Source organism: Pavona decussata, unplaced genomic scaffold (genome assembly GCF_977016875.1).
Source record: "Pavona decussata unplaced genomic scaffold, jaPavDecu1.1 SCAFFOLD_234, whole genome shotgun sequence".
Lineage (NCBI taxonomy): Eukaryota > Metazoa > Cnidaria > Anthozoa > Scleractinia > Agariciidae > Pavona > Pavona decussata.
This window is the reverse complement of record NW_028145639.1, coordinates 967,460-990,647: the sequence shown is the minus strand read 5'-3', so window position 1 is coordinate 990,647 and position 23,188 is coordinate 967,460. Positions and strand designations below refer to the sequence as shown.

Genomic DNA, 23,188 nt, shown 5'->3' with positions numbered 1-23,188 from the left:
CAGTCTGGGTTGTAATTTAGTGCCACCTAGGTCCGCGATAAATTCACAGCTTTTGAAAGCCAAGTCTGACATGCTCCGGCTTTAGGTTAATACGGAATCGATTTTTTGGTATTGAATGGGCTATGCAGTATGTGCAACATTTTCTGATATATGCGAATAGCGCAAAATGCAGACAATATCTACGGCAAAGTTCTTCTATATATATCAAGTTTGCGAACATGTGTGGCAGTAATAGTTCCAGTTGTCCCTTGAAATGACACCAGAGGAAAACAGTTTCCACTTTAGTTCGTTTGTCAGTTAGCACTGCAGTTTCACATAAATGCATGTGCAAGGTAAGGCTCTGCCCGAAGGTCTCATCTTCTACACCCTCAGTTGAGGTCCTTCTTATACGTTCTGTCCTTCGTTGGCCCAGTGTTCAAGAGCCCCTGACCCAGTCCCTCTTCTCTCCGAGTTTCCCCCTTGCAAACCCACTGCTCTTTACAATCGCACTCTTTTTTCCTGTTTTCCGTCCCTTATTAAAGCTGCAGGAAAGAAAAAAAGGCAACTTTAATCCAAGCTTTTGCTCCCAGAGACAAACTTTGAATTTTAACCGTGCCACCCAGAAGTGACAAGACGGTCGGTGATGCTGTTTACAATATTTCTCAAAAGCGAAATTAAGGGAGTTTGCTGTAGTATCAAAATGTACCGTAGTTTTAATAAGACCTGAATAATTATTATTCACAAAGTGAGAATAACGATGCTTTCTGCAGTTTCGTGCCTGTTTTCGTTTTCTGCCCGGAAAGATCCGGACAAAATAAACCACTGATCTGAGGCGATGTAATATCAGCTTTCCGGCTGACGTCATCTCGCAAATTACAAAGTCAAACATCGATAACAACATCATAACATCTATTACATACGTTCCGTGGCCCACCGTGACTCGTGTTTTTCAACTAAATGTAATAACAAAGTAAAAGAAAAACAAAAACTCAACATATTGAGCCATTGCGTGACCAAAGACAAAGGTAAGATTATTCAGGCTGTTTTACTTGTATTATGGACATGTATATGTATACACCTTTGACTCCGAACGAATTATCATTTCATGTAGTCAACAATGTTGTTGCCATCAAGTAACTGATTTTAGGCTCGTTTTCTTTATACCTTTCAAATGAGGCCTTCGCTTGCTGCACGTGCGCTGTTAGAAGTCAATGTGACTCGGTTCTTCAACCGTCATAAACCTTCCTAGATTAAAAATGTTCGCGTTCGTGATCAATGATTGCTGAAATGATGTTGTTCAATGAATCCGTGACCTTTCCGGAAAATGTTTCGTCTCTAATTCAACCATAAACTTGTAAGGTGTAAGAATGGACTAATCCGGAAACTACAGCCTTATAAGAGCCAGCCGTAAGAAACACAAATAATCGACTCATCTTCACACTCAAGTCTGTGTATACAGTGTATTGAACAGAAAGTGGTATTTTCTGTGTGAGCAGTTCTTGGCATGATAGTCCATGATAACACGATTATTTTGCATTGTTATTGATGTATTAGGTAGTAGCCGTTCCCAAACGAAACAAGTAGTGAAATACCGTTAGATTAGAATTTTTGTCCAAGCAAGGTTCGAGTTCAAATTTGACTTGAAGCAATACAACGCATTTATCCTGCTTTAAATCAGCGGATAGACTGATTGCAAATTAAATGATTAACGATTCAAGGATGATTTACACGATTCAATGATCATTTCTAAAATATTCAATACTATATAAATACTAATAAAAATGCCAATATATTTTGTTGGTTTAAAATTTAAAAGAGGTATTCCTTCTATGGAACTTTAAAAAATAATTTTCTTTTCCATTCCAATGGTTTTTTGTTTGTTTTTTTGTCACGGCATTGCTTACCAATTATCATCGTCAATGAGTTCGTAATTATTCGATGTGATGACAAAATAGAAGATCGGGATCGCATAATTAGTGATTATATCAGATCTCGACAGAAAACGAAAAGAGAGTTTAAACACCTGCAGCCTTTGTAGCACGCGTAGTCGAAGAGGAGGAGGGGAGGGGGAAGGGGGGTGGAAGGGGCGCGAGAAAATGTGTGAGGTAAAAAGAGGACCGGACAGGGAGAGGGGGTAAGATTAGTCCCCTTTTTCTCTCACTTTTTCAAGCTCTTCGTCTCCCTCCCCATCCCTGACTAAGCCTGTCGATTCTGTATTTGAAATTAGAATAAAATTATTTAAAACAGCACATGTGTCAACTTGGACATACAGTCATTTCTCTCGTAAGCGACCACCCTTGGTGCACGACAAAGTGGTCGCTTACGGGAGGTGGTCGCTTACGGGAAAGATTAACAAAATAAGCCTTATGCTGGACTGATAAATTATTACCTAAAAATATATAACCCTAGCGGCTAAAGTTAGGCGAATAGAAACTAATTTATTTGATTTTTTCACATCTATTCATTCTTCTGACGAAACTTTGTGTAACATTTTGGAACGGATCACTGTAACAATTCCCATTTACCTACAGATCTAGTTATAGGCTTATAATAATCTTCTCTGTCTGTAAACTGTCAGTTGTCCGGGGTAGCGTCGTTAAAAATTGAACTTTTGTTACTTCTGAGTAATTATTTACTCAGATCATACGCGAATAAAAGAATATGTCAAATTTCTGGCATAAAAAGTGGTCGCGGTCCCTTAGAAATTTGAGTGGTGGTCGCTTACGAGAGAGCTCTTGAAACAGTATTAACTGAGAAACAAAACGGTGGTTTACGAAGTGGTCGCTTACGGGAGGTGGTCGCTTACGAGAAGTGTTCGCTTTGAGAGAGTTGACTGTATTTATTTTCAAATTTGATGGTTGTTATGGTCGTATATTGAGGTTCTGGAGTGTGTAAAATAAACCCAAAATTTAGAGTTTACATGCTGCTTATTCTTGATTGGACAATGGCAACTCATAAACGTCGAATCTTGAACTTGAAATGTTTATTCAAGAAACAACCGTTTTATCATTACAGTCACCACTAAATTTCCTTTGAGTGTCATTAAACAGTAAGGTGTTCCACAGGCGTCCCAAGCTCACGTTTAGAGAAAGCGAAAAATTAATTATCTATTTATTCAAATATGCGTCACGGCTGTGTGAGTTGGAACCTTTCATCTTGCGCGGTGTTAGGTTACACCACAGGGGGCCCACACAATGTGTCTGTGTAGCCGATTGTTATTATATAGTAAATGCACTGGATTTACCGTTTGCTTCACCTATAGCGATATATCGCTAACTATGTATACAAATCAATGATAAATAAACGTTGAATTACCTTATCTGTGGTATATAGTCGTCCTTTTACCTCAAAAGCGGTTTTTGAGCGATTTTGAAGGAGTTTGAGTTCGCCGTTGACTGTTCCATATATATATGGTTAGGCTAACCGGAGTGCTTTTTAGGCTAACCGGAGTGTTTTTTAGGCTAATCTGAGTGCCTCGCACGTCTGACTCGCATGCCTCGCATGCCTCGCTGGCTCGCAGATTGGGCTTATTGTACTTTGCGAAACGAAATGGAACGAAACGAAATGGAAATCTGTACTTTGCGAAATGGAAATCTGTAATTTGCGAAATGGAAATCTGTACTTTGCGAAATGGAAATCTGTACTTTGCGAAATGAAAATCTGTACTTTGCGAAATGAAAATCTGTACTTTGCGAAATAAACAAGTAACAAGTCGAAATTCGTCGTACCGTACAATCCACTGAAATGAACGATCCTTGTGTGATGTCTCTGCGTATCTGTTGCTTTCCATGTCGCTTCCGACATCACCCCAGCCGGATATGACACGCTAGCAAGAAAATCTGTACTTTGCGAAATGAAAAAACGAAAATCTGTACTTTGCGAAATGAATAAATGAAAGTCTGTACTTTGAGAAATAAACAAGTAGCAAGTCAAAACGTCGAACCCGTACAATCCACTGAATTGAACGATCCTTGTGTGATGTTTCTGTGTATCTATATATAGCTGTTGCTTTCCCTATCGCTTGCGACATCATCCCAGCCGGATATGTCACGCTAGCAAGACAATCTGTACTTTGCGAAATGAAAAAATGAAAATCTGTACTTTGCGAAATGAAAAAAAAAAAAAAAAAAATGAAAATCTGTACTTTGCGGAGTGAATAAATAAAAATCTGTACTTTGTGATTTAAACAAGTAGTAAGTCGGAATTCGCCGTACTGACAATCCACGTTCCTTTATCTTTGTGTATCTATTGCTTTCCCTGTCACGAAAACCAAAGCGTATTGTTGAGGTACATTTAACTTGTTACAATTTCAATCGTAAATGCATTGCTTTATTATTTAGATTTTCACAACAGTTCCATGATCCTTGGCTGATTGTGAACGTGACTTGAGATGTCAAATGTCACTTACGACAAAATGTCCAGGTAGATCGCTGTTTCGAATTGTTTAAAGTACCGCAAAATTGCTATTATGTTGAGATCCGAGAGTAATCGAATACTTTCTGGTTTAATTCCAAACGATCGAAATTGTTGAGCGGTTCAAGTAGTTGTTAGTGTCATTGTAGAGTAATGAGTTCAACATCTATGAACAGATTATATGCGCGTTTATAGTTCCGGGTTACATCCCACTGGCTGTTTGTAATTTAACAATCTATCATTGGCCAGAACTGATTTGAACTTTTTTAGAAATGGATTGTTTGAAAAAATGATTACTGTTTTCAGTTCAGTATACATATATTATATAAGCGTCGATCGATTACCATATAAGATCAACAGTAGTTAGTTTAGTAGTTTCAGTTTAACTCTCCAATTTGCATTTACTATTTGGGGTATATCTAGATCACATGTATTTTTTCTGAGAAATGTTGTTAAATTCAATTTGTTCGTTTGTTTCTTTTCCCTTTTGGCAGCTTATCTTGTTTTGGGGAAATATTTTTCTATCACAATTTCGATTGACAATTTCTGGAGATATTTCCATATGAATAAATAATGTAATGTTTTGTTATTACAGTTTATTATTCTTATTACGCAAAACAGCAAGATTTGGAATATGGTCCTTTTCATAAAAGTAACAACTTCAACAGCGAAGTACAGATTTTCTTGCTTGCGTGACATTTCCGGCTGTGATGATGTTGCAAGCGATAGGGAAAGCGAGACCAAAGCAATAGATACACAAAGATAAAGGAACGTGGATTGTCTGTACGGCGAATTCCAACTTGCTACTTGTCTAAATCACAAAGTACAGATTTTTATTTATTCACTCCGCAAAGTACAGATTTTCATTTTTTTTTTTTTTTTTTCATTTCGCAAAGTACAGATTTTCATTTTTTCATTTCGCAAAGTACAGATTTTCATTTTTTCATTTCGCAAAGTACAGATTGTCTTGCTAGCGTGACATATCCGGCTGGGATGATGTCGCAAGCGATAGGGAAAGCAACAGCTATATATAGATACACAGAAACATCACACAAGGATCGTTCAATTCAGTGGATTGTACGGGTTCGACGTTTTGACTTGCTACTTGTTTATTTCTCAAAGTACAGACTTTCATTTATTCATTTCGCAAAGTACAGATTTTCGTTTTTTCATTTCGCAAAGTACAGATTTTCTTGCTAGCGTGTCATATCCGGCTGGGGTGATGTCGGAAGCGACATGGAAAGCAACAGATACGCAGAGACATCACACAAGGATCGTTCATTTCAGTGGATTGTACGGTACGACGAATTTCGACTTGTTACTTGTTTATTTCGCAAAGTACAGATTTTCATTTCGCAAAGTACAGATTTTCATTTCGCAAAGTACAGATTTCCATTTCGCAAAGTACAGATTTCCATTTCGCAAATTACAGATTTCCATTTCGCAAAGTACAGATTTCCATTTCGTTTCGTTCCATTTCGTTTCGCAAAGTACAATAAGCCCGCAGATTGTGCATCCCCAGAACAGTGGTGGCATAAAAAGCCCAAAACAGCGAAAATAACGAAAAAGCACAACGGACACACAAGAGGTGAGTTTTTTTTAATCATCTTACGTAAAAAATGAGGATATTTTAATGTATTTAGCGTTCTAAATGAACGATATTTTATTCCCCATACAACGTCTTATAAAGCGCTCAAATTCTCAACGGTTCTCGTGTAACCTAATACCGCGCAAGATGAAAGGTCACGTTCCAACTCACACAGCCGTGACGCATATTTGAATAAATAGATAATTAATTTTTCGCTTTCTCTAAACGTGAGCTTGGGACGCCTGTGATATCCTAAACACAAATACTAGCCCGAGCGAAGTGCTTTCGGGCAAAGAACATCAAACTTTTCGAGGGATCAGACCGATTAGTGCCGAGACTTTTTGAAGCACTCTCTTTCTCAGGCCATTAAGAATTTTCTTTCAAAACCGGCATTTGAAAGTCAGTACCGTTCAACAACTTCCTCTTTTTGCAAAAGGTTGAAATAAAAAAGGCGAATATGACATACAATCATACAACATATAAATACAATGGAAGCAACCTGTGTTTGGTAGATGAGTTCTATGACTAGTTTTTCATTACAATGTGAATTTCTGAGAAGATTAAGGCTTTGCAAACAGATTTTCTGACCGAAACGAACCGTCCAGAGAGTGCTGCTTGCGCATGCACGTACCCTGGGTTTTTCGAACGCAAACTACGGTATTTTCTTTGAATTGCAAATCTGTTGAATTGGTAACTGTTACTGGAACGTACTGGAGGAAAATGGACGAAAATGACAGCTGTGTTTAATAAACTGGGAGCCCCAGAATTTTAATTTTAATTAATTTGAATTTAATTTAAAAACACCCAATCCGATAAACGCTGTTAATGTTAACGTTAGAGGCGTTTAATCGAGTATTGACAGCTGCAGTAATTTGTACACCTAAGGTAGATGATGGACATCATAGTCAGTGAAGGTAAACTGTTTAGTACTGACCTTCACCGTGTAATATCTGACACGTTGTGTCCTTTTTTATGCAATGAATTTCAAGATAACTAACTACATCATACTCGTGGAGCCTCGACACCCAATTTTATAAAACATATAAACGAACAACCCAGCAAACATCAAAGGAATTTGACATACTGATGGAAAGTAATATCCTGATTATCCTACAACTGAAGAGTAAGAGAGGCATCGATGGCCTCGCTCTTTTTAGAATCTACTGTGTGTAAATTAAACGGTCGATTGGTCGATTTCCGATCGAAGGAAATCAACTATTGCGTGCAAATAAAGTATTTGATCAAAAATAGTTAAACAAGGATTTTCCATTTTTAAAATGATCGAGGTGGTCAGAAAGGGTTGCTTACATTTAACAGCTAGTCGAGTTATTCTTTTAACAGCTATTGCTTTTAACTCTGTTTTAGTGTACCAAAGCTGTTTACAGAGACACTGAACAAACTGCATCAGTTGGAAGCAGACGACATGGCAAAGATAGATAACAGCACAGGTTGGATTTCGAGTGAGTAAAAACTGCCTTGATCATCGTCTCTTTTAAAGACAGAATGCCTTCAATTATTTTATTTTATATATACCAATTAACAATTAACCCTGACTCGTAAGGAAACGACGAAAGTCAAAAAATAAGAATAATAAGTCGACAAACACCGCTGCCGTAACGCAACCCTCGTCAATACAATCCGTGAAATATGTTACCGCGTTCTGGGTAGAGTGATTTTTCTGAAAACTGCACTGGAAGGGAGATAGCTGATTGGACTTATCTCAGTAAATGTTGGAGGAGCTGTGTTTGCAGGGCTCTTTCAAGATCTTCGAAGCCACCGGTAAAACGGAGATGGAATGGTAGTTATCGATACACTTCTTATCCCTACCTTTTATTGCAATCTGGATGCAAATTTCATATTTCCTGTATGAATATTCTGCATGTGTGTAAGCAAACTCCCTTGGTAAACTCAATATAACATTCCATTGTCAACTATATATTCTGTGGTGATCAGGAAAGGTTTTTCGTGCGGTGAGGGTAATATGATGTCAGCGGACCTTTGTCACTTGCATGAAAAGAGGGAAAACAAAAAAGCAATTCTTATTTCGTCTCAGTAGATGGCCGGGAGTCGAAGAAATGACTCTGTCCATGTTCTGACACTGCATTGCCCATCTGTCTACCCGATCCCACAATCCCTTACTCGTACCAGTCTTCTCACAGTTTCTGGGTTGAGGAATCGGGACACTTAAAATAGAATTATGTTTGACCATATTAGAGCGGTTTTCAATAGAGTGTCGAAAGTATTTTCGCGTTTGCTTTGGTTTTGCATTACTACGCTCTGTGATTGGTTAACAAAACTCGCGCCACTTCCACAACTAATGGGAACCCAAACCAAAACCAATCGTGTTTTGGCCGCACGCGTTTTCCCGCGCTTGGGGCCAGTTACATGTATTTGCTTCGTATTCTGATTGGCTCGTTGTGTTGTTTACATCTGTTGCGATTGGCCAGAGTAATTACTTTGGTTTTGGTGTTACGACACTCAATTGGAAACCGCTCTAAGTAGCGTAAGTGTACTACTAACTGAATTTACGAAATCCTAACTTACGTGATACACGTACGCATGCGCAAAGTCATTCCCACGCGCGTAACCGCTGCTCCGAGTAAAGGAAAACATTCATTTAGCTGTCTTGAAAGGAATTTGATGTTATGTCAGTAAGCCTGGGCCGGGTTGTTCGAAAGCCGGTTAGAGGTACTCCACGATTAAAAGTTAACCGAGTTTTTTATGTCGCCAGTTAAAGATGATTTTTAAAAGTTCATTTTAAGTTAATGGTAAAGAGAAGTCTATGGCAAAACTTAGAGACAAAAATCTTTTGGACGAATCCTTATGGATTACTAAATATACTCGAATCAAAGTTATCGTTAACCCAGGATTAGCTTAATCGGGCTTTGAACAACTGGGCCCTGGTGAATAAATAGCAGACGTATTTTCAGTCAGTGACACAGGCATACTTGGAACTAGGATTAAAATCAAATTTCTCTCAACGGGAGTTGAACCTATGATCTTCCAATTACTAGTTCGAATGCTCTACAGGAGACTCGTCATAGGTTAGATCCCTGTTGGGAGAGCTCAAATTTTCTTTTTCCGAGTATGGCTGTGTCAATGGCTGAAAAATACATCTATCATTCATTTCCTTGTTTCCTTTTTACAGGAGAAATGACACTGGAGGAGGTTGAGCTCAACCCACTGAAAGTGGCAATCGAGGATGGAAAAAAGGAAAACAATAACGTACCAAGCGCCTATGAAATATGGAAGAGCTTTTTTGATGCCACTTCTCTGCATGGTATCCGTTACGTGTTCTGGAGGAGACCTCTCTGGGCAAGGATGGGCTGGCTTATTATTCTATTGGCATTCACGGCTTATTTTCTGTTCACAGCGCACGGGTCCATCAAAAAATTCGCCAGCTTTCCTATAAATACTGTTATAACACAAAAGTACGAAGATAAGCTCGACTTTCCGGCCGTGTCAATTTGCCCGTTAAATCTTGTTAGCAAGAAAAAGATGTTTACCTTGGACGATGACCCAAACTTCGTAAAGTACGGCCTAAACGACAGCTTCTGTTCAGCTACTGCCTCGGTTCGTGACGGGATGCCGTGTGGGGCGGCCATGATGTGTTGTTGTGTAAGCTTTTACTTGTTTGATGGTGCACAAATCGTTCCAAATTGCACATTCGCTTATGCTGAAAGTCTCATGACCGCACAAGTTACCTCTGGAAGCTATTATGACAGTACAAGGTTTTACAAAAATTACGGACAGGGAATCGACGAAATGTTGGGTCCTGGCGTGTGTATGTTCGATGCTGACGTAGGAAACCCATGCGGACCATCGAATTTCACGACCACCTTAACAGACTGGGGTACATGTTACACCTTTAATGCAGGCCCTGATGACATAATAAAGGCCCAACTACATGGGCCCGCCGGAGGGTTAAACATATTACTAGACACACAAAAGGAGGACCAGACAATAGGAAGGCTGTCGGAGGGGTTCAGTGTAATAATCCACCCTCAAGGAGATTTTTTCACTCCTTGGGATGGAATCAATGTTTCACCTGGAACACAAGCCACCATCAATTTACATCAACAGAGGGTGAGTTCTAATAAACGTATGCAACGTATGCGTGACGTCATTGCCGCCATGTTGGTGTACCATCAACAAAATGTTTCTCCTTGTGATGGTACACCAACATGACTGCCACGACATTGTTATTTGAATCTCTCAGGGATCGGCATGCATACGCTCCATTCTATTGAGTCAATGGGGGGGGGGGGGGGGGGTTGGATACTTTGCATAAAAAGGTAGAAGTGAATCCAACGCACAGTGTGACTTCCTCATAAGCGTTTTCCGAATTCTCGCTCCAGGCGTCAGGGTTGACATGGATTTGCTTTGAGTTCTGGCGAACTTTTCTCAAATCCGCGATCGAGAATGTTTCTGGCCATTTTATCATATTATTCCCAATTTATTTGACAGATAATAAATCTAGAGGAACCTTACGAGACAAAATGTCAAAACAAGAAATTGAAGATAGCCCAAACCTACACAAAGGGTGCCTGTCAGTACGAGTGCATCGTGGAAGCCATCATCAAAACCTGTAAATGCCGTAGCGGTGAATATGCAGGTCTGAAGCTCTTTTGGAGTATGATTGTTACTGGTGTAGTTCTCTGCCTCTTATCGTCTTATTTGTTTGTTTGTTAATTAATTAGTTAGCTAGTAATAAGATGATATCGATGGGATTATGTATGTTAAAGATGAAAACCAGATGGATATTTAATTTTGATCAGTTTATTCATTCATAAATAATAAATAAATAATAAATAGGAATTCCAGTGGAATCCACGTAGTGGCTCTTCGCTCCACTGTTTCCAGGTCCAGGTCGAATTGGAATTTGGAAATGTTGGTTTTTGTGGAGGGAGGAAAACCGGAGTACCCAGAGAAAAACCCTCGGAGCAGGGACGAGAACCAACAACAAACTCAACCAAAAATGACACCGAGACCGGGAATCGAACCCGGGCCACATTGGTGGGAGGCGAGTGCTCTAACCTCGATCTAACCACTGCGCCATCCCTGCTCCCACATTCATTCATTCATTCATTCATTCATTCATTCATTCATTCATTCATTCATTCATTCATTCATTCATTCATTCATTCATTCATTCATTCATTCATTCATTCATTCATTCATTCATTCATTTATTCATTCATTCATTCAGGCAGTCAGTCATTCAGATTCATGCGTTATTCTTAGTTGACTCATGTATTGTATTTTTATTTCCTTTCTTTCAGCGGCATCTAGTTTGAGGACATGTGCGAGAATAGATACGCAGTGTATTTACACGGTCACTTGTAAGAACACATTATTTTATTTGAAATCATTTTTCTTGAAATATATTAAATATGTTAAAATATCTAAAACGATTTTTTAAACAAACACTCCATATCATCAATGCTATTAAGTTTGCCTTGAAATAAATTGATACTCATTATCAGAAGCCCATGATCCGGAGCCTTTATCTCTCACACTAAGCCTTGGAATCAACCTCTTCCTGGGTAGATTTGCTTGTAGAACGGGTCGCAAATAAAAAAAGAGCACATGTGAATGACAATTAAATTGTCATACGTCGTACCTTTTCGCGGGGAAAAGCAGTTCTAAAATTAACCAACTCGGGGAATTAATACAGATATGGGTTCCTGTAAGTATCTATTGTCTTCATACCATGCGGCAATAATCATTTCACCACTAGTCACAAAAACCTCATCCATTCTGCACGCAAAACGTGCCTATGTTCGACTGAAGTAATCACTTACTTTTGCACATTTCCAGCAAACTTGGAGCCATCAAAATGCGACTGTCCAGTCCCCTGTCATGAGACCAGATACACGACAGAGGTCCATTATTCTCAGTTCCCGGATGCTGGCTCAGCTGCTGTGATTACACAAAATAACGTGCCTTTTGAGTACATGCGGTAAGTACGATAAACTGTTATGCCAATCCTCAAGATGTCTTAATATGTTTTCCCCGTCCATTCGGAACAATCCATTCTGTGCTCGAAGTAAAACAGCCTGTGGTTTTGACCGATCAAGTTAAGAAGCCAATCGTCTTTCTTTATCGTTTACCTTACACTTGATCTTCAGGATATTGAGCTTAGCTGAACCCCTAGGCGTAGGTTTTTTCTATGATTGGGGATATTTTGTCGCTTATCCATTTTTTTTTGGTCAGTAATCTTCACACAGAAAGATGCATATTAATTTTCCTGTTAACAGTTATGCAATGAAACTTTTGATTATGTTGTTTTGCAGCGAAAACTTTGTGTTTCTTCAAATTGGTTACAAGGCACTTAGTTACGAATTACATGAACAGAAAGTTGCCTTTGGCACTGAAGCACTGTTAGGTAATTATCCTTCGTTCCTATTTTATTCCGTTCACTGATTGATTTGGTTTATTCTACAAAATCGAATCAAACACGGGCTCATGGCCAACAAGATTGAGTTGAATAATAAGCCATTTCCGAGTTACTTTCAGGCTTAGTGCAAACTTTCCTATATGAAAATTTATTTTGGTTACGTATGAACGAAACTAATTTTCATAATAAAAACTGTGCACGAAACCTTGCTTTCATGCTAGGGTTTAATTCACTCGGAAATGGGCTATTGATATTTACTAAGACAACCCTCTAAAATGAGAAACTGTTGTTAACGTAATAACGAAAACTTAAGAAACTTTCTCATCAAAAAAGCACGTGACGTCTCTACTGAGAGGATATGACCTACTATCTGAATTCCTCAAATATTGAATTTGACTGCAGACTTAATGGATCGAAACGAACCTATCACCTTTTACAGTCTTCAATGCGAATAACATCACTGACAGATAATCGATCATATCGGACTTCCGAGACAAACCAGGTCAATAACGAGAGGCGTGCTGCTACAGCTGACGATAAACAGGTTATTTCACTCTCAGTGATGTTGGCTTCCAGTCAGGTTCCCGTAGTCAAAATACGCTCCCCAGGACAAATGTATATGTCACCAATAACAGTTGTTCTCATGTCTATAGTCACCCGGATGATTATACTTACCGACATATGATATGACTCCTGGGGCCCATTTTTCGAATTAGTTCCCAACAATTGTTGATTGACTTACTGACTGACTGACTGACTGACCTACCGACTGACCGACCAATCAACTGACTGACGACTGACTAACCAACTGACTGATTAACTAATTGATTTATGGATCGATCGATCGATCGATAGATTGATTGCATGATTGCTTGCTTGCTTGCTTGCTTGATTGATTGATTGATTGATTGATTGATTGATTGATTGATTGATTGATTGATTGATTGATTGATTGATTGATTGATTGATTGATTGGGGGTTTTTTTTCAGGTGAGATTGGCGGAAACATGGGCCTCTTCCTTGGCTGTAGTTTAATGACTATATTTGAATTTGCCGATTTACTCATCGCCTTGATTTTTATTCGTAAATTGAACAAAGAATATCAGATGTAAAGGAGCTAATAAGCAGACGATTTCTGGTCTACATGTGCTCTCGGACTAGAGTTTACCAATGTTCCCCAACATAACCCTACGGCACAGGTTTTATCAATACAGTTTTATCGCTCGTATTAAATTCTGTCCGTAACATACCGCATCCATTAACGACAAAAGCCAGCATTTCATCTCTTGAAAGAGATGAACCCTCTCACACTAGTTTATTGTCAACCATGACAATAAACATTCAATTTATCTTTTTCGTGATAAATTTGACAGCCTGGAGTCAGCACCCAATCTGAGGTAAATTCTTTCAGGAGAAAGTGCCTCTCAAAGAAGCTAGCGTTAATGCATTTGAAGCGAATTTGACAGTTACTTGTAATTCACTTCAAATACATTAACGCTAGCTTCCGTCGTCTTTAAAATGTACTTGCAAATCACTCCTTTTTGACGAATTTGTCTCCGGTAACTATTCGGTCTAAATAAAAAGTTGAGGACATTTTGTAGAGAAAGGTTTAATGAAAAGGCCGTTTCAAACGTTGTTCGTTGAGTAAAGGCATCAGTCTGGACCGTGTATCCAGTTGTGTTATGTATGGTGATCAGTACCATTGGGCAGTGTTGCTTGGTGGTTTAATTTCATTTGAATGGTCAAAGTATAGGATATGGAACTTTAAACAGAAATTTCGTAATTCGATTAGACCGACTCTGAAAAAGAAGGGTTAAATTCAAAAAAGATAGAATGGTTTTAATTCAAAAGAATGAACTTTTTGCCATAGATATATACAACACAACTAAATAGCAAGATTACACATTTAACTGCAAAACACTGAAATGAATTGTAATGCCTTTTTTTTTTATTATACCTTAATGCTAGTTGCTACACGTATTATAAATAAGCCTTAGCTATACGCGGCAACTATATTTTATTGTTTCCAGAGTATTTGGATATTGTACATGTTGATGCCAAACAAGAGACTATGAGGTAAGAGAGCGAATCCCTGTGCCCCATGATAATTATTTTCAATCTTTTTTTAGTTCGCGCCATGCTATTTTGGGAAATTATAATCCGCCATTGAGTTTAAAATTAAATGAAGTCACTCTAACTGACCAATGAGATGTCGACATTAAAATAGCAACGCAAACAAAAATAGATTGAAAAAAATTTTCATTGGAAGAGGGGCATGTATGGGGGATTCGCTCTCTTACCTCATAGTCTTTTGTGCCAAAACGTCAGCTTAGCTAATGAGTGGCTTACTGAACGCTATCATCTTCGTGATTATAATCAGGTTGTAATTAAAGCCTGACTTAGCACTGATAAGCTTTTATTTGAGCAATTTTGCGTTCAACGAAAAGCAAAAATGTGTGCCATAACTATGAAGAACAGAGATTTTGTTGTAAAATTATCCCTTTCCGGCTGTATTTGAATCAGTTGGATCAGTTGTCTTCCGACGTCGGTAATTACTGTTCCACTATTCCCCCATTTGCAGTGAGTACTAAATGTTTCCACCTAATTTGAACTGATCAGAAGTAACAGTTTTCATGTTTGACTTCTGAATCAGCAGTAACTGTATTTCAATTGTTGGTGCGGTTTTCTCATAAGCAAACGATAATTTAGGATCAGTCTTCCGGTGCATTCCCCCCATTAAGTCAAAACCAAACCAACGGCGTCTCGTCAATCACAACAAACGATAACAACGCAACGAACCAATCAGAATATGGAATACAACCATGCATGACGCCCCTGTTGCCAAGCGCGGGAAAACACGTGAGAAGACCAGCATGGTTCCCAGTGTGTTTGTTCTGACTGCTAATAACAGCAGTCAATAACGGAGCTCAGCAAACGCACCAAAACTAAAGTAAACACGTGATTTGTTTTCACGGCCAATGCATACTGGCTCTCATTTGCACATCAAGGCCCGTTTTACTGACACTCTGAAGCGACGGCTCTGAAGAGTATAAACAAAGGGATTAACGGTGGAATTCAAACATGTGAGTACCACTGACCATTTGTAAAGCGGCGAGCCGTACACTGAGTCTGATATGTTAAATGCCAGGATGTAGAGAATAAGATTCGGCAGCCAACAGATTGAGTAAATGACTGTTAATGTAATGGCCATTTTGGTGGCTTTCCTTCTTGGTAGTAAAATGGCTCTGCGATTAACTTCTAAAGTTCTCGATCTTTTCATCCAGAGCTGATAAACCACCTTGGAATATAAAATTCCCATGAGAAATGTAGGCAATACTCCGACCACTGTAAACCAGAGGGCGCCATTCAATTTTGGAAGCAGAGGTTTCGGCCAATTTTCTACACAAAAATCGGTTTTTTCATCATAAGACATTATGAAAAACAGCGGCAGATTAAGCAATAATGCACAGGTCCACGACATTAGGACCAACGCACGCAGTTTTGTCCTTGAAAATTTTTGGGTGAAAACGTATGGTCTTGAAACAACATGGCGGCGCTCGAACGCGATGGTGACGAGGGAGAAAACAGATGCGGCTCCCGCAGTCCACATGAGATTCCCACCGGTGATAAAACGACACAAGAAGTCCCCTGTGAATCCTCGAGGATGAGAAAAAACGTGTTCAGGTAAAACATAACGTGGAATTGCGAACACAGCTACCAACAAATCGGCCACGGCTAAGTTCAGAAAAAGATAATCGAGAGTAGAGCGCCGAAATCGAAATCGTTTCCGTTGAAGAATAATCATACAAACCAAGACATTTCCAACAAAATCCGTCACCGAGAGAACTGAAAATGCAATCACGAGCGCAATGTCGTTTCCAGAAGCCATTTTGTTTTCACGTTTGCACAGGAAAGATTGTGGTCGATGGGTTTTACGCTTTTTTCCGTGACAAGAAAAAAATGAGTCGTGTTTTGTGTTCTGTCTGTACGTGCTACATCCTGAATGGAGAAACGCTAATCAATTTTTCAACAACCAATTTTGTGTTAATATTCAAGGGGGCGTAAATCGCCGAGAATTTAGTGCCGCCTATATAAGTCCTATAAATAGACACTGATAAACAGCAGGATATGATCAAGGGTTTATTCATTAAAAGGCGCCGAAACTGAAAGTGTCGTTTTCATAGTCTCAAGCACTATGCTTATATTTTATTTACCTCTTAACACAACATTGAAATGACCGTCTGTTGTCTTAATGAAAATGACTGGGAAACGGATGTGGTTTATGTTTGTCATGGAAATGTTTCACTAACCAGAGCGGATTTTAATATAGTATGAAGTATGTTCACCGGCTTATGACCGGAAAATGAAATAAATATGATATTTTACAGAAAATGAGGAAAAATAACTATGACGGATTAACTTCCCTTCGCCTCTCTGGACTCTTTGGGAGGCTTCATTGTATTTGTTGGTTTGTTTTCTTGTTGTTGATAATGTTGCTATTGTTGTTTTCTCATCTTCTTTTCCTAAATCTTACAAATTTGTAAACTTGAAGTTTGTTACAAAAATGGGAAGCAGAAAGCGGAGGGAATAAATATCATTTTTCTGAGTATATGCCAACTCGGTGACTTTGGCGTTTTACGCAATATGATTGGTTCGCTATGTCCAAACATTCAACATTATCCGGCCACCAACTGGAAAGTAAATAATGCGTTTGTGCATGTTTCTGTCGTTTCTGTTCGTATTATAATATAAGCCGGAATATGAACCAATATTTCGAGCTTAAAAATAAAATTAAACCGGCATGTTTCTGTCGTTTCTGTCCGTATTATAATATAAGCCGGAATATGGAATATTTCGAGCTTAAAAATAAAATTAAACCGGCATACAAAGAAAGCAGGCGAGACTAACATTCACGATATCTAAAAAGCTTTCGCGGGTGGGAAATACAATCAATAACAATGGCTATTGCAATATATGTCCTTATTATGATTGACTGACAGTAATATCTACATGATTCAGCATAAAATATTCGAAAAAAGAAATTCTCAAGGCAAACGACGTGAGTAAATGAGCGTGCCTTATATCCAAATTCTCTCCAATAACTGTCAACTGGCCCGTGTTTGTTTCAAGTCTAAAGTTTTCTTCCAGCTGCCCTACTTTTATTTAATCAGGAAAAGATATCAATCACTCGCAGAGTAAACGTGAACAATATTAAAGAGAACGCTATGGCGAGCAATACGGACATTTTGCTTGCAAAAAGTTGGATTCAGTGAACGCTGTTATATTTTTTTTTTGGAACTGATAGCTACTGGACATCACTTTCACAAACCTGGCAATGTAATTTACGAAAGATATATTCACGCCAAATAACGTAAATTGCGTACGCTTTTTAATGAAAAACAAACATTTTCTCTCAAATCGACTTTGTTCCATTAACTAAGATTAGATTACTCTATCTCATTACAACTTATACACCCTCAAAGCTTTTCACGCCTTTTAAGTTTGTCTCCGATAGCACCTCTTTATCTCTCTCGTTGTTTTATTTGTTTCCCTTAAAACTATACTTCAGAAAACGATCCACTTATGTGGCGACATCAATATTTGAAATATAAACTTCAATAAATGGACCTTACCATAATTAAAATCAATAACTAACTTCAGTATTAAGCCGCAGGGGGAGGTAAAGGCTTGGCAGATGTTAGACATAATTTACCCTCTCGAAATAATTTGTTTTCGAAATCCCTACCCTGTGACTTAAAAATAATATTATGGTGTGGATTGAATTCGAGTCAGTGGTATAGCTTTGATGTATGTACCGGTCGTGTATTCACAATAGAACACCTTCCATGTAGGGGGCAGATACAGAAAGGTTTGAAAGATGGAAATGTCATGATCACTACGCAAGAAATGTTTGAAAAAGTAGGTTTTAAAATAGAGCAAACCTGGTATTTCTAAAGGGAAGTGTCACGATGATTTTGAACTTTTGGTTAAAAATTCTACAACAATATCTTAGGTCTCTTGCAAAACGATTCTTGAACCTTCCTGAAAGGAACAAGTCATGCTCTGTTCTAGCGCATTTTGCAGACGAAAGTGCGAGAACTTGAAAAACGTTAGCTTAACCTTTTCAAGTTACAATCCATTCCGACCCAGTTCATCTATGGTCAGTTCATCCAGTTCATCTAAAACTGTCCTTTTATTGAACAAAAAGGACAGTTCTAGTACACTGGGGTGGTAATTTATAGCAAAACAGGACCACTATTTTTAGGTTTGTGTTGATACAAAAATGTTTTGGAGTTTTTAAAATGACACCAAATCTCCGGGACACTAATGACTTTCTCTTAAATTCCTTGTAGCGGGGGTTGCAACCCCCTCAAAACCCACCCCCAAGGAGCGCACCTGCCGATATTTACCCTCTTCACGCCCCTTCCGCACGTTTTGAACACCTTCATAACACATGGCTGACTGTCCGTATTAGGGAGGCGTTCGTGATAAAGGCGAAGACTTTGCGTCTGTAAATGTTTGTCTTCCTAGAACAGATTACAAACAAAACGTAGAAAATATAAAGGTATCTCTACATAGAAACTGAGTCAGTGCTCTTCATCCGTACAAACGGCGTTGGAGTCCGTGAAAATGTTGAGCTCATTATCTGATTATTCATCATTTCACAGTTCTTTTACCTCAGACCTGAATGAAACTGAATTCACTTCAAGACGCACTACATACCGAATCACCTAGCACCAAGGAGGTCCGCTGAACGGTATGTCTTGCAACAGAGTGCGCCCCTGATGTGCTGACGAAACTTGGTGCTATGAAGAGCATAAATAAAAGGGTTCATGACTGAATTAAGACCCACAAGGACAACAGACGTAACATAAGGGTCTGAACCGAATGCATAAAGCTCAGGCTTGAATTGGGACAACATGTATAGGATCAGGTTTGGTAATCGGCAAACTGCGTACATAACACTCACGACCAATACCATTTTAGTTACTTTGAGTCTGGCTCGGATTCTGGCCTGTTCTGATATCAGTGCAGTGCGCACTCCACCTTTGGCGCCTTTCCATAGCTCATAGAGCACTCTTGAATATAAATATATCATTGCACCCATTGGAATAGCACCAAAAACAAAAAAGCACGCAATCGTGTACGCTTCAGCTAGTTTTTTGTCGGACCAGAGTTCTATGCAATGATCTACTCCATCTTTATGTCGAACCACAAAAAACAAAGGAAAGTCGAAAAGAAAGGCATAAATCCAGGCAGATGTTACAACAGCAATTAATCGACGAGTTGTTAGTCGCGAACGGTCGCTGAGTGGTCGAACCACAGCCAAGTAACGCTCAACAGCGATTGCTACCAGGGAGAAAGTGGAAGCTGCCTGGCCAACCCAGATAAAATTTCCTCCCGTGAGAAACATACACATGTAGTCTCCTGCAGTACCATTTGGGTGAGGAAATGCCCATCTGAGGACGTACTGTGGAGTGATAGAAAGCGCCACCATGATGTCTGACACAGCCAGGTTAACCAGCAGATAATTAATCGGTGCTCTCATGCCGCGGTATCCTAGCACTAACCGGCACACGAGACCGTTACCAAGGAGACTGATCAAAACGATGACAGAGAAGGCCACCGTGAGACCGAGATCAGATGACGATGTCATTGTTTCCCTAACAGCTGTGAAAGTGAAAACAAAATCGTACTAAATTTTGCCCCGCAAATATTTGATTCAGGGTATTTTGGTGATTCAGTCTTACTTCGCGACATTTCGCGACACCTATCTGCATTTGGGTAAGGGCATGAACCTCAGCTTAATTTCACTCCAACCACAGAGAGCAAAAATCTATACTCTATTTTTGATAACCAGTCAGTCAGTGCTCTCTTCCGCCAACCCCCTCCCCCCCCAACCACGCCCCTACCCCCCAAACCCGGAAAGCTCTTAGAACAATGATAACAGCTAGGTATTATAGGAATCGGCCAGCGTTATTGGGTTTAGAATATATTTTGTTAAAGAACGAGACGAGAAATGAATAACGAAACTCAGAAGTTACGCCGGCGAATTACTTTTTATCTTCGGAGTTTTAAAACAATGTAAGGGGATTGCACTGATTTCACTTACTACTAGTCACGCTACATAGCACTGAACTTGCGTGATGGGCTAGCATTACGCAAAAGATGTCGCAAAAAGAAGTTCGGCCAGAAATGACGCCAAAAATCACCACATTGTCATAATTTTTGCTTCAAATGTTTTCATTCTATCTTGCCTGTAACAGTCGTCGAATAATTCGTTTTAATTTATCGCCCTGCTGACAAGTGATAGCCGAGCTGAGGTCCCTCGGTATAAACATTGAACGGACACACGAAACATCTCATACGGCAAGACAGAATATTGGTAGTTAATTAAAGAAAGATTATTGATTTGTGAACAAGATGCTATAGCAATTTTATAAAAAGGTTTAACCAACGATTTTATTTGATCTGGCGTTGGCCGTCACGAGACAAAAAAGTACAGTAATGGTTCGTCTTAGTCTCGTTAGGACTATATCTTAATGCCTGTATTTTACATGCTTCGCTCTTACCTCAATTCCAAGTTATGTCGGATCAATGGATTCCTTCGCAGTTTTAGCTAGAGTGATTATGAAATCTGTGAAAAGGCAGCATGAAAGAAATGGAACTCAAACGGGTTGCTGAAAGGAGATGGAACGCGTATTGCGTTACTATTGCTCTGGATGACGTCAATACAAATTTTTATTTCCGAGAAGTGCAGGCTGTTCTTGATTCCCTGTAGTCAGTACGTCGATCTTTGTTCCGGATCATCGCTTGAGATTTCAGGTATGAGTCTATATATTTATTTCATTACATCCCTGACCACCGTACCTTCTAGCGAGTAATTACAAAATAATAAACGTACGAGAACGGAGAGTATTTCGCAAAAAATGTTTCATGGGTTCATATAAACGCTGATAAACGGCGCATATGCGCATTGACGCATCAGCTTACGTCTCGTACTAATGCACCAAAATCTGAAACAGTTGGAAAAAAAATTCAAAGATTTTCAAGAACGGCATCATCCTTCACGTTTTTGTGGTAAGGGAGAGCGAGTATTTTGTCCACGTACTGAGCGGCTCAGTGATTGTTTACGTTCCAAAAACATGATCATCAAAACATCAATGGAGGCTCCAGTTTCCGAGAAAAACCATCATGCCTATAAATCACTCACCATCGGCCGGTAATTTACCAGCTTTTCCAACGTCCTTATACGTGGTACTTTTACGCTGGTTTATTCACACAGAACATTATGATCTATATGAACTTCGAAGAATAAATTTATTATTACTTTCGTTCTGGAGTAGGACTTCAGTAGTTCTTCCTGATGTCAACAAACCATGGCGTGACGGACTATCCTGCGTAGCATTAGGTTTACCGTAGATAATTCTGCGCAAAAGTTGGACCGACAGCAAAGGCTGATAAGCGACAAAAAGAGCTGTAGCTGCAGATAATCTCACTCGCAATCGAAGAAACTTTGTTGGTATAATTTTATACTTCATTTATTATCAGTTTCGAGGGAACATAACTGCGTCGACCAATCCGAACAATACTTCAGATTAGAATTTGACATCGATCTCCTACAATTTAGTTTTGTAAATGCACTCAAACTAGCGGGAGGTTTTATTAAACAGTCCGCTTCAGGTGGTGTATCATATACATGTACGACGATAAATCCATGATTATTTCTTTCTTGCTTCAACAGCGGTGAGCGAAGCAATGCAGTCTCTGACGTCATCACATGCTGCTCTCTACCTCACAGTGGCCTTCTCTGTCATCGTTTTGATCAATCTCCTTGGTAACGGTCTCGTGTGCCTGACAGTACTACGATTCCGCGGCATGAGAACGCCAATTAATTATCTCCTGGTCAACATGGCTGTGTCAGATATCATGGTGGCGCTTTCTATCACTCCAAAGTACGTCATCAAATGGGCATTTCCTCACCCAAATGGTACTGCAGGAGACCGCATGTGTATGCTTCTCACGGGGGGAAATTTTATCTGGGTTGGCCAGGCAGCTTCCACTTTCTCCCTGGTAGCAATCGCTGTTGAACGTTACCTCGCAGTTTGTCGACCCTTAGGTGAACTTCCTGGTAAAATTAACACTCGTCGACTTATTATTGTTATAATGTCAAGCTGGATTTATGCCTTTCTTTTCGACCTTCCTTTGTTCTTCGTGGTTCGGCATAAAGACGGAGTAGATTATTGCATAGAACGCTGGTCAGAACATATCAATCTAGCCAAAGCATACACCATAACCTGCTTTGTTGTTTTTGGCGCTATTCCGTTAGGAGCAATGGTCTATCTCTATGTTAAGGTGCTTTTAAAGCTTCTAAAAATCGGTGTTCGCTCCACGCCTCTTTTGGCAGGAAAAGCCCGGATCCGAGATAGACAAAGGGTGACCAAAATGCTGTTGGCCGTGAGTATATTGTACGCAGCATGCCGATTACCTAATCTGGTCCTATACATGCTCTCTCGATTTCAACCAAACCTTTATGCATACGGTTCAGTCCCCTATGTTACGTCAGTTGTCCTTGTGGGCCTTAATTCAGCCATGAACCCTTTCATATATGCTCTTCATAGCACCAAATTTCGTCGGAACATTAGACTTGCCCTCAGGTGCGGGGATTACAGGCCAGTGGATTACATTGGTGCGAGGTTGAGGTGATGCTACGACACAAGACAGTTACGTCTCGCACCTTCACAATTTCGTGACTTTTCAGATTCTATGTAACAAACCTTGCAAACAGAATTAAAGTATGTTTGGAG

The 23,188-nt window shown here is 39.4% G+C and overlaps 4 protein-coding genes across 4 annotated transcripts; 2 read left to right on the top strand and 2 right to left on the bottom strand.

The window, feature by feature from the left end:
- Positions 1 to 872: 872 nt before the first annotated feature.
- On the top strand, positions 873 to 13,648 carry LOC146458015 (acid-sensing ion channel 4-A-like). The gene is made up of 8 exons (XM_085091187.1): positions 873 to 1,004; positions 7,346 to 7,440; positions 9,129 to 10,066; positions 10,448 to 10,595; positions 11,263 to 11,322; positions 11,801 to 11,942; positions 12,277 to 12,368; positions 13,371 to 13,648. Exons 2-8 carry the CDS (start codon positions 7,404 to 7,406, stop codon positions 13,490 to 13,492), a joined length of 1,539 nt encoding a protein of 512 aa, XP_084947313.1. The 5' UTR covers positions 873 to 1,004; positions 7,346 to 7,403; the 3' UTR covers positions 13,493 to 13,648.
- Positions 13,649 to 15,228: 1,580 nt separating this feature from the next.
- LOC146458014 (neuropeptide receptor 22-like) lies at positions 15,229 to 16,404 on the bottom strand. Its single transcript, XM_085091189.1, has one exon. It carries the CDS (start codon positions 16,267 to 16,269, stop codon positions 15,373 to 15,375), a length of 897 nt encoding a protein of 298 aa, XP_084947315.1. The 5' UTR covers positions 16,270 to 16,404; the 3' UTR covers positions 15,229 to 15,372.
- A 1,270-nt stretch (positions 16,405 to 17,674) lies between these two features.
- LOC146458013 (allatostatin-A receptor-like) lies at positions 17,675 to 21,064 on the bottom strand. Its single transcript, XM_085091188.1, has 2 exons — positions 20,954 to 21,064; positions 17,675 to 20,051 (listed from the first exon to the last, which is right to left on the bottom strand). The coding sequence occupies exon 2, from the start codon at positions 20,035 to 20,037 to the stop codon at positions 19,108 to 19,110; it is 930 nt and encodes a 309-aa protein (XP_084947314.1). The 5' UTR covers positions 20,038 to 20,051; positions 20,954 to 21,064; the 3' UTR covers positions 17,675 to 19,107.
- Positions 21,065 to 21,136: 72 nt separating this feature from the next.
- LOC146458012 (somatostatin receptor type 5-like) lies at positions 21,137 to 23,087 on the top strand. The gene is made up of 2 exons (XM_085091197.1): positions 21,137 to 21,206; positions 22,126 to 23,087. Exon 2 carries the CDS (start codon positions 22,140 to 22,142, stop codon positions 23,085 to 23,087), a length of 948 nt encoding a protein of 315 aa, XP_084947323.1. The 5' UTR covers positions 21,137 to 21,206; positions 22,126 to 22,139.
- The last annotated feature ends 101 nt before the right edge of the window (positions 23,088 to 23,188 follow it).

What these genes read in the sequence shown, in the direction of transcription:
- LOC146458014 (XM_085091189.1), bottom strand. Translation starts at nt 16,269, where the DNA reads ATGGCTTCTGGAAACGACATTGCGCTCGTGATTGCATTTTCAGTTCTC.
- LOC146458012 (XM_085091197.1), top strand. Translation starts at nt 22,140, where the DNA reads ATGCAGTCTCTGACGTCATCACATGCTGCTCTCTACCTCACAGTGGCC.
- LOC146458015 (XM_085091187.1), top strand. Translation starts at nt 7,404, where the DNA reads ATGGCAAAGATAGATAACAGCACAGGTTGGATTTCGA. An exon ending in CCGTAGCGGTGAATATGCAG is followed by an intron (nt 10,596 to 11,262) that starts GTCTGAAGCTCT and finishes CCTTTCTTTCAG; the next exon opens with CGGCATCTAGTTTGAGGACA. An exon ending in GTGCCTTTTGAGTACATGCG is followed by an intron (nt 11,943 to 12,276) that starts GTAAGTACGATA and finishes GTTGTTTTGCAG; the next exon opens with CGAAAACTTTGTGTTTCTTC.
- LOC146458013 (XM_085091188.1), bottom strand. Translation starts at nt 20,037, where the DNA reads ATGACATCGTCATCTGATCTCGGTCTCACGGTGGCCTTCTCTGTCATC.